This window comes from Salmo salar, chromosome ssa08 (genome assembly GCF_905237065.1).
Source record: "Salmo salar chromosome ssa08, Ssal_v3.1, whole genome shotgun sequence".
NCBI classification, from domain to species: domain Eukaryota; kingdom Metazoa; phylum Chordata; class Actinopteri; order Salmoniformes; family Salmonidae; genus Salmo; species Salmo salar.
This window is the reverse complement of record NC_059449.1, coordinates 6,910,639-6,922,099: the sequence shown is the minus strand read 5'-3', so window position 1 is coordinate 6,922,099 and position 11,461 is coordinate 6,910,639. Positions and strand designations below refer to the sequence as shown.

Below are 11,461 nucleotides of genomic sequence, written 5' to 3'. Positions count from 1 at the left end.
TGTGGGGTGGGGGGTTTATCTAGACCGTAGGAAGGAGAGAGGAGGGGTTTAAAACCATGCAGATGTAATGAAGTTGTGACGAGGAACTAACCGAATGGAAAGTGAAGTTTCACAAGACCAACAGTAACTGACTGTGTAACGTGTTAGCAACACATGAACACTTTAAGTCCCGCTTTTTTTCACTAAAGAAGGGAAATAAACCATTTACCATAGATATCAATTCTTTCAGGGATTAGCGTCTGAAGTAAGTCATTTCCATCATATTTTTTGGTTTTGCATGTTCAGAAATGTTAATCTTTTGTGTCTGTGGTAAGAGGAATTTGACTTTACGCACATGGCACAAGACTTCTCTTGAATATTCGTTTTTTCCCCTCATTCTATTTCATTCTTATATTACATAGTTTTTCATTTGTTATCCTATTAATGTACATGCCTTTTGTGTAGACAGAGTGACAAGGATGATTTTATATCAGTTTGCACAATGCTAAAGTTAATATGTTGACACTATTATGTTTGGCGCTAATTATATACACATCACAAATTTGGTCTTGACACGTTTCAGGTGTCGTTTGGCCATAAGAGTAGTATAATGGAGGGTGACCAGTAGATTGTTTATAGTCAACTTTGTATATTTGGAAATGGGTCCAGATTTGAACGCGGCACTGGCCAGTCCATGCGCTGTGCACGTAAAAGGTGTCACCACCGGTGTCACCTGGACGCAGCTGTTAGTGCGCACACAGGGGACCAAGAGGAGAGGTCAAGTGACTGGCCGCACTAGGGGAAACAGCTGAGAGTGAGTGACAGAGAGAGAGGTGGGGCGGTTTTACCACCCCTGGTTTTAGGAAGAGATCTGTGACCATCCATTTTAACTCCATATTACTACTAGTAGTAAACCAACCTATGACCATGCCAACAGCACCAATCAACCAGGGCCACAGACTTGGTTGTGATGCAAACATTCTATGACATGTCATCTCTTTCTCACTGGACACACTTCACAGTTAGTTGGTGTCAGTAGACTGATCTGTTCATCACATGGCCAGTGAATGGTGGTGCCAGTGTTAACATATGGTGTATTTACTTTGCCTTAACTGGTGTCTACAGCAGGAATTGGAAATTCAGCAACTCTTGGAGGACAGTGGAAGTTGATAAAAGGGCTTCTTTATTATTAGTTTACCAATAAAGAAGATCTTTATCAACTTCCACTGTCCTCCAAAAGTTGCTGAATTTCTGAGAATGCTGCTTTTTTAAATCAAATAAAATGTTATTGGTCACATACACATGTTTAGCAGATGTTATTGCGGGTGTAGTGAAATGCTTGTGTTCCTAGCTCCAACAGTGCAGTAATATCTAACAATTCACAACAATACACACAAGACATACAACCTAAAAGTAAAAGAATGGAATTAAGAAATATATAAATATTAGGACAAGCAATGTCGGAGTCCGGAGTATAAATATAAATATATGATGGAATGAATAGACATTATGGACAGTATGTGGAGAGAATATTTAGTATATATGTAGAATACGTAGGATAGAATAGTATTTATACAGCAATGGTTGAATGGGATGGACTTGACTCGAATACAGTATATACATATGAAATGAGTAAAACAGTATGTAAGCATTATTAAGGTGACCAGTGTTCCATTATTAAAGATACCAGTGTTCCATGTCTATGTACAAAGGTCAGCAGTCTCTAAGATGCAGGGTTGAGTAATCGGGTGGTAGCCGGCTAGTGACAGTGACTTAAGTTCATGGCAGGGTACTGGGTGAAGAACAAAAAAACACACAAAAATACTCCAAAGTTGCTTAGGAGCTAGAAGCAGAGCTGCTATGTCTGTTGGTACCATCTTCCTGCTGAAGGGAAAGATAATTCATTGACAGACCATTTCCCCTTTTTCCCCTTTGGTTCCACTGGCACACTAAACAAAAAATGACTTATGACCAGTGCCTGAATTGGGCCAGTACACACCAGTAATATGTACAGGCTCCTCTATAAACAGTACCAGCACCCATTTTAGTCCACATCAAGCAACATCTCCCTGTTTTTTGTTTAGTCATTTAGCAGACACTCTTATCCAGAGCAACTAGGGTTAAGTTCCTTGCTCAGGGACACAGCAACAGATTTTTCACCTAGTTGGCTCTGGGATTCAAACCAGCAACCTTTCGGTTACTGGCCCGATGCTCTAAACCGCCGTCTCCATCTGAGTGATGGTTGGAAGTGACGTGACATCCCGTTGGTGATCGTCGTTATAGCAATCATAACACGACCAGCCAGACAGACAGTCAGTCAGTCATTGTGGACAGGACTCGTGTGGCGGGTGCAGTCTCTCTGGATGCATCCCAAACGGGCACCCTATTCCCTACATAGTGAACTATAAAGGGAGTAGCGTGCCATTTGGGGCCATCCTCTATCTGTCCCTGGCAAGGTTGAGATACAACTTTATCTGTTCTGCTGGGGGGCATCGGGGTGAAAAGAATCAGAGAGACAGACAGACGAAAGAGATGAAGACCGAAATAGTAAGGGGAGAGAGATCAACAAAATGGACAGGGGAGGGGGATTCTTCAGAGGGGGTCTCCTCAGATCCGGCGCCAGGAGACAATGAAGTTACAAAGATAAAAGAAAATATGTTTTTTCCGATGGCATGATCCGGAGACACTGATGACATCATCGGGTGTGAATCATGTGATTTTAGCCAACTATGAGCAGGCAAAGATTACTTACGACCACGTCTATATGACATAAGTATATTGTATCTGGAATGTGCTCATACTGAACCCAAACAGAAAAAAACATGTAATTTAACCTTTATTTAACTAGGCAAGTCAGTTAAGAAAAAAATCTTATTTACAATGACGGCCTACACCGGCCAAACCCGGACGACGCTGGGCCAATTGTGTGCCGCCCTATGGGACTCCCAATCAGGGCCGGTGATTGGGAGTCCCATCCCCAGATCCTCAAAAAGTTCTACAGCTGCACCATTGAGAGCATCTTGACCGGTTGCATCACCGCCTGGTATGGCAACTGCTCGGCATCTGACCGTAAGGAGCTACAGAGGGTAGTGTGTACGGCCCAGTACATCATTGGGGCCAAGAGTCCTGCCATCCAGGACCTAAACTCAGCAAAAAAAGAAACGTCCTCTCACTGTCAACTGGGTTTATTTTCAGCAAACATAACATGTGTAAATATTTGTATGGACATAACAAGATTCAACAACTGAGACATAAACTGAACAAGTTCCACAGACATGTGACTAACAGAAATGGAATAATGTGTCCCTGAACTAAGGGGGGGGTTAAAATCAAAAGTAACAGTCAGTACCTGGTGTGGCCACCAGCTGCATTAAGTACTGCAGTGCATCTCCTCCTCATGGACTGCACCAGATTTGCCAGTTCTTCCTGAGAGATTTTACCCCACTCTTTCACCAAGGCACTTGCAAGTTCCCTCACATTTCTGGGGGAATGGCCCTAGTCCTCACCCTCCGATCCAACAGGTCCCAGACGTGCTCAATGGGATTGAGATTCGGGCTCTTCGCTGGCCATGGCAGAACACTGACATTCCTGTCTTGCAGGAAATCACACACAGAACGAGCAGTATGGCTGGTGGCATTGTCATGCTGGAAGGTCATGTCAGGATGAGCCTGCAGGAAGGGTACCACATGAGGGAGGAGGATGTCTTCCCTGTAACGCACAGCGTTGAGATTGCCTGCAATGACAACAAGCTCAGTCTGATGATGCTGTGACATACCGCCCCAGACCATGACGGACCCTCCACCTCCAAATCGATCCCGCTCCAGAGTACAGGCCTTGGTGTAACGCTCATTCCTTCAATGATAAACGCGAATCCGACCTTCACCCCTGGTGAGACAAAACCGCGACTTGTCAGTGAAGAGCACTTTTTGCCAGTCCTGTCTGGTCCAGCGACAGTGAGTTTGTGCCCATAGGCGACGTTGTTGCCGGTGATGTCTGGTGAGGACTTGCCTTTCAACAGGCCTACAAGCCCTCAGTCAAGCCTCTCTCAGCCTATTGCGGACAGTCTGAGCACTGATGGAGGGATTGTGCGTTCCTGGTGTAACTCGGGCAGTTGTTGTTGCCATCCTGTACCTGTCCCGCAGGTGTGATGTTCGGATGTACCGAGCCTGTGCAGGTGTTGTTACACGTGGTCTGCCAAGGCGAGGACGATCAGCTGTCTCCTTGTAGCGCTGTCTTAGGCGTCTCACAGTACGGACATTGCAATTTATTGCCCTGGCCACATCTGCAGACCTCATGCCTCCTTGCAGCATGCCTAAGGCACGTTCATGCAGATGAGCAGGGACCCTGGGCATCTTTCTTTTGATGTTTTTCAGAGTCAGTAGAAAGTCCTCTTTACTGTCCTAAGTTTTCATAACTGTGACCTTAATTGCCTACCGTAAGCTGTTAGTGTCTTAACGACCGTTCCACAGGTGCATGTTCATTAATTGTTTATGGTTCATTGAACAAGCATGGGAAACAGTGTTTAAACCCTTTACAATGAAGATATTTGGATATTTACGAATTATCTTTGAAAAGACAGGGTCCTGAAAAAGGGATGTTTCTTTTTTTACTGAGTTTATATACTAGACAGTGTCAGAGGAAAGCCCACAAAATGTTCAGATACTCCAGTCACCCAAGTCATAGACTTTTTCTCTGCTACCCACACGGCAAGTGGTACTGGAGCGCCAAGTCTAGTACCAAAAGGCTCCTTAACAGCTTCTACCCCCAAGCCATAAGACTCCTGAACAATTAATCAAATTTCCACCAGACTATTTACGTTTACATCCCCCCCCCATTTGTTTTGTACACTGCTGCTACTCAACTAACCTGTACCCCCGCACATATACTCGGTACCGGTACCCCCTGTATATAGCCTCGTTATTGTTATTTTATTGTGTTACTTTTTATTGGTTTTTACTTTAGTTTATTTGGTAAATATTTTCTTAACTCTTTCTTGAACTGCATTGTTGGTTAAGGGCTTGTAAGTAAGCATTTCACGGTAAGGTCTACACTTGTTGTATTCGGCGCATGTGACAAATAAAGTTTGATTTGATGTTAGGGTGGTGCTAGAGATGACCAATTTCATGTTGAAAAAGGATGAAGTTTCTCTTTAAACACTTCTCCAGCCATTGTAATAACCAGATATTCTGTGCAACATAGATGTGTTCCCATGTAGTGTACAAGTGTAGTTAAGTGTAACTGGGTCTGTGACCACTGCAGCTATTTTTGGCCCCAGCTGGCAGGAGTCCCAGTCCGGCTGCAGGCCTGTGCTCAAGATAGGTAATAGACCCTCAGTCAAACCTGCTTTGACTGAGGGTCACAGATAGACTGGCATTTATTCACACTTATATCAAATATTTTTATAACTAAACCAAGAAAGACCACAGCCTATAATTTCAAATGGGAACAAATGAGTCATAGTGGGCAGAACAAGCAAGGTGGTGGGCAGAGCCAAGCACGAGCTAGCGAGATCCTATTGGCATGCTATAACATGCATTTGCATATTTATGTTAGGGACCGCCTACTCTGAAGTGTGTGTGTGTGTGCAATAACTCAATTCGTCTTTGCTCTCCTTCTAAACAACATAATTTTATATTTTTTTCTACAAAACTTAGTCCACTCTGTTCATAACAGATTCTAGTTTTGGGAACAGAAAACTGAATTGAGATCAAATCTTTCATTGATGAGAAAATTAGCAGAACGTCGACCAAAATCCATCTCGTTCCATCTTCTCCCACTGCCGGCCACTGGGCTTCCTCTCACAACCATATTTGGTCGTGAGTGGAAACGCCAAGCGGATGCTTCAAATGTATACATCCTGTGAAATATCTGTCTCATTGTTCTATCTGTGCTTATATGTATACACACACACACATACATCTAACATACAGACGTCATGCCTTTTGGCCACAGGTAAACATGTACAAATTTGTGAGTTATACTCAGGAGGAAAATCTTCTCACTAGAATTTCAATTTTTACAAGGCACATTGCACAAGGCTAAACTCTCCCTAACTAGGTCAGGCTGTGTGCGTATGTGTGTGCCCATAGGCACATGCAAATAACAGAGTGTGTGTTTGTGTCAGTCCATGCTCTCTGATACCTGATAGGTCCACAGTGTGAGGTCAGACACAACGCAATAAGGTCAATGTGACGTGGTGAGGTTGGAGTATGTGTTCTGGAAGGGTTTTGGAGAAGATCAGGATGTCATCGAGGTCAACAAAGACGAACCTATTCAATATATCCCTAAGAGTGGCATTGACCAATGCTTGGAAGACTGCCAGTAAATTCAATAATCCGAAGGGCATGACTAAATACTCATAGTGACCACTAGGGGTATTAAAGGCAGTTTTCCACTCATCTCTCTCTCCCTGATATTCACCAAATTGTAAGCGTTGCAGAGGTCCAGTTTGGTGAAGAATTGGGCCCTTTTTGCCAACTCCAAGGCGGCGTACATCAGAGGTAGGGGGTAGCGATTCTTGATCGTAATCCGGTTCAGCCCGCTGTAATCGATGCAAGGACGCAGGCCTCCATCCTTCTTACCCACGAAGAAGAAGAAGTCTGCACCAGCTGGATGTAGAAGGGCGAATGAAACCTGCCTCCAGCGACTCCCGGATGTAATTGTCCATGACCAGGAGAATAGTAGGTTATGTAGAGCTAGACAGGGGTACCCTAGGATGAGGGGGTTCTCGGGAGCAGTGATCAAAAGGAAACTAAGAGTCTCTGAGTGATTCACCCCAACCTGCAGTAGAATGGGCTTGGTCTGATATTCCACCAAGCCAGAGACAATGGGGCATCCATCAAGGGCTTGAATCTGCAGAGGGATGTGACATTTCACGCAGGGGATTTGTAATTTGTAAAAGTCTTGACCAATGGAATCCGCTGTGGCCCCGGAGTCCACGAAGGCTTGAATCTGGTGCTGACGGTTGTCCCATTGGAGGGTTTCGGGTAGTGACAGACGGTGACTGGGTAGCTGGGAGGTATCTGCACAGCTTGTCAGGGTCTCCCTTTGTCCTGGCGAGCCCTGGCGTTTCCCGTCAGCTCTGGGCATGTAGCTCGGAGATGACTGAGACCTCCGCAGTAGAGGCAGTAGCCTTCGAGGAATGCGCCTGTCACGCTCCTGTGGGCTCAGACGTGTGCGTCCCAGGTCCATGGGCTCCTCAGTGCTGGGTTCGGGGAGACTTGGGATGCTCAGGAAACTGGAATACTGGGGTGGTGTCATAAAGGTGCTGTCTCACACATTCTCAGAGGCAGTTGTCGATCCTGATTTCCAGCGTTATCAGGGACTCGAGGTCCTCTCCCAGGTCCCAAGAAGCCAGTTCATCCTTGATGGAGTTAGACAAACCCTGGTGGAAAGCGGTGACCAAGGCCTCCATATTCCACCCACTCTCGGCGGCGAGGGTGCGGAACTCAATGGCGAAGTCAGCCAATGGTCTGACCCCTTGGCGGATGTTGAACAGTCAGCTGGCCGCTTCTCGTCCGCCAACTGGGTAGTCGAAAACTCGTCACAGCTCGGCAGTGAAGGCTAATATGGAGTTGCAGGATGGTGGCTGCTGTTCCCACACCGATCGGTGTGGAACGAGGAGGACTGTAGCTCGAACACCAGGGAACAATGAGTGAGGAACCCCTTTCATCCTCCCGGGTGGCCGACATACCGCTCGGGGGCTGGGATCTTGGGTTCCAGGTGCAGGTTCCCTGGAGGAACTACGGCGACGCCTGTAGCACTGGGCGATGAGACTTGGGCATTGGCTCCTCCTGGGTTGAGGTTGGACTGTGGTTGGAGGGAGTTGGTAAGTGCCCAGAGGCTCCTTGGTGGGTTACAACATTCTTGATCTGGGTGACAGGTGGAACCATGACAGTCAATTCAGGGGTCACTACTCAAATCAAATCAAAGTTTATTTGTCACGTGCGCCGAATACAACAGGTGTAGTAGACCTTACAGTGAAATGCTTACTTACAGGCTCTAACCAATAGTGCAAAAAAAGGTTTGTGTGTGTGTGTGTGTGTGTGTGTGTGTGTGTGTGTGTGTGTGTGTGTGTGTGTGTGTGTGTGTGTGTGTGTGTGCGTGCGTGCGCGTGTAGGTAAGTAAAGAAATAAAACAGTAAAAAGACGTGAAAATAAGAGTAGCAAGGCTATATACAGACACCGTTTAGTCAGGCTTATTGAGGTAGTATGTACATGTAGGTATGGTTAAAGTGACTATGCGTATATGATGAACAGAGAGTAGCAGTAGCGTAAAAAGAGGGGTTGGAGGGTGGTGTGACACAATGCAGATAGCCCGGTTAGCCAATGTGTGGGAGCACTGGTTGGTCGGGCCAATTGAGGTAGTATGTACATTAATTTATAGTTAAAGTGACTATGCATATAAGATAAACAGAGAGTAGCAGCAGCGTAAAAGAGGGGTTATGGGGGGGGGGGGCACACAATGCAAATAGTCCGGGTAGCCATTTGATTACCTGTTCAGGAGTCTTATGGCTTGGGGGTAAAACTGTTGAGAAGCCTTTTTGTCCTAGACTTGGCACTCCGGTACCGCTTGCCATGCGGTAGTAGAGAGAACAGTCTGTGACTGGGGTGGCTGGGGTCTTTGACAATTTTTAGGGCCTTCCTCTGACACCGCCTGGTGTAGAGGTCCTCGATGGCAGGCAGCTTAGCCCCAGTGATGTGCTGCGCCGTACGCACTACCCTCTGAAGTGCTTTGCGGTCGGAGGCCGAGCAATTGCGTTACCAGGCAATGATGCAACCGGTCAGGATGCTCTCGACGTTGCAGCTGTAGAACCTTTTGAGGATCTCAGGACCCATGCCAAATCTTTTTAGTTTCCTGAGGGTGAATAGGCTTTGTTGTGCCCTCCTCACGACTGTCTTGGTGTGTTTGGACCATTCTAGTTTGTTGTTGAGGTGGACACCAAGGAACTTGAAGCTCTCAACCTGCTCCACTACAGCCCCGTCGATGAGAATGGGGGCGTGCTCGGTGCTCCTTTTCCTGTAGTCCACAATCATCTCCTTAGTCTTGGTTACGTTGAGGGATAGGTTGTTATTCTGGCACCACCCGGCCAGGTCTCTGACCTCCTCCCTATAGGCTGTCTCGTCGGTGTTGATACTCTACTCACCACTCAGGTCTTTTCTCATCTTTATCTCTCTTTTATTCTCCTCTACACCAATCCCTTATTCCTCTCCCTCCTCGGGGCAGTTAGTTCTTTCCACTTACACTAACAGGGAAACTGTCCCTTTTTTTTAAGCAGTTATTGGTCATGTACTGTATGGTCAGAATTAGGTACTAATGGATTACATGTAACCGGGATTACGTAATCAGATTACAAAAATGCAGTAACTAATCAACCCAAAAATAAATAAACACAAGTATTCTGATTACAGTTACATTCTTAAAAACAGCTGATTACATTTTGGTTTACCCTATCTAATATCAAGATGTGGGCTTAAAGTGTTTGTCTCAAACACACTGAGTTTTTGAAAGCTGTGCTGAGCCACACAGCTTGGAAGTAACATTTCAGTGGAAGCTTTACCCTTTTTTTCTAATCTATTTGAAATCTCCAAAACTTCAACATTTGCTCTCTTGGTTGCTTTCCACAGAATTTTTTTTGACCAAAAAACATCAGACCCCCACTTACTGAGAACTGAATCATCCCACATTGTGTCAGGATTATCAAATAAGGAACATTTTTGATTAGTCAACACAGCCCCATCCTGTTCACTTCCCAAGCACAAATCAGCTGCTTACTCGGCGAAACCTCTAGTTTCAGTGGAAATGAGTACACTCAAATCTACCCTTCTGTCTTTGCAGTAGTGCTGAGCGATTAGTGCTTTTTGAAGTCAGTTTGGTTTCAGTTCTATTATTCAAAAAATAATCACGGTTTTCGATTTCGATTTAAAAAAAAAATAACATTAAATGCACTATGATTATGCGGGTTGAATGCTGTAACACAGAATAAAACAATTACTAAAAGTCCCATGATGGTAGTGACTGCCCATTACGGCTTATCACTTATTAACCATCATTTATTTACATTACTTGAATAAAATATTTCAGTTGTTGTGTATATACTAAAAACATTATTTGTTTACTTTATTATTTCATTCCAAGTCATCTTATCTCTAGCTGCTGCCTATGCTGTCAAAGAAAATCACTTATTTTGTAGCTCTTCAAAGTAAATAAGGCATACTTCTATGACTGCTGAATACCAACTATCAATCACTTAGATCATGTATTTTCAGGTGGAGTTCCTCACAAAGGAACTGCTCTCGATCACACATATTAACTTAGCAGGCATAACAGAAACACACAGACCGGACAAGTAGGCGCACAATGGATTATGGTCATTGTAGTTAATTACCAGGTTTTCTGCGCTAAACTTTGTCGAATATTCGCCTGTTGTAAACTAAAACTCCCTACTACATCGCACAGTTCGGGCTTGATCTGATTTATCTTTCGAGGAATTGGCAATGTGCGCATTGAGCTCACAAAAAATAAAATAACTAAATGGAATTCAAATAATTGAAACCAACAAAAAATGATAAATAACCAACATTTCGGCTCATCGCTCAGCACCATATTACAGACATATGTATGGGTTTTTTGCTAACTTAGAGTAGTCTACATTCAGAGTATTTCCACAATGAATTATCCAACTCATGAAATAATTCGATTTCTCTTGGAGCCGTTACATCTGTCTATTGAAGTCTTCATCGTACCAGTCTGTTATGTTAAGGGTGCTATATGTTTTATACAAAGTCAATGTCAACACATTCAGGGATTATAGCAGAATGGGCAGAGAAACCACTCAGCACAGCTTCCTTCCAGAAACCAGAATAATGTTGTCGCCGTGATGGTGGTGATGATGAGTCAGTCATGTGGTTAACCTCACTCTCAGTAGTAGTATCCCACAGAGAATTTATATTGCCGTCCCTGTCTTTTTGTTGCTCTCTGAGCTCAGATGAAAGTGAGGAGGAAAGCAGCTGCATACTTAAAAAAAAAAAAAAAATCCTTTCTTGCTTTGATATGTATTTTTAGTTTTTGTCGACCTTTGACGTTGTTGATGCCACATTGAAGTTCTGTACGGAGAGTGTGTGCAGTTCTTCATTCTTTAAGAAACGATTGTTAAATGTTAAACTCTCTCTCCCCTTCCTCTTGTCTTTTTCTTTCTACCACCTTCTCGCTCGCTCTCTCTCGCTCTCTCTCTCGCTCTCTTTCTCTCCCCCCAGAGCAGCGATGGCTCCTTCTCTGGCCCAGGCCTATCGTAGGCGGTGGTGGATGGCGGTGACTGCGGTCATAGAGAACCTGCTGTTCTCTGCTGTGCTGCTGGGCTGGGGATCGCTACTCATCATGCTCAAGAACGAGGGCTTCTACTCACACCTCTGCATAAGTACGTCCCCATCCATGGGTAACACTCACACAGGGATACCGTATACTTCAGGGTTGAGGCCAATTC

At 44.7% G+C, this 11,461-nt stretch overlaps 1 protein-coding gene across 1 annotated transcript in view; it reads left to right on the top strand.

Annotated features, from left to right (window-relative positions):
* Window positions 1-62: 62 nt before the first annotated feature.
* The window catches only part of slc43a1b (solute carrier family 43 member 1b), a 35,228-nt gene continuing 23,829 nt past the window's right edge, over window positions 63-11,461 (top strand). The window contains exons 1-2 of the mRNA XM_014208952.2: window positions 63-244; window positions 11,235-11,395. Coding sequence (XP_014064427.1) covers window positions 11,242-11,395 — 154 coding nt within the window. The 5' untranslated portion in view covers window positions 63-244; window positions 11,235-11,241. The remainder of the gene's footprint in view (window positions 245-11,234; window positions 11,396-11,461) is intronic.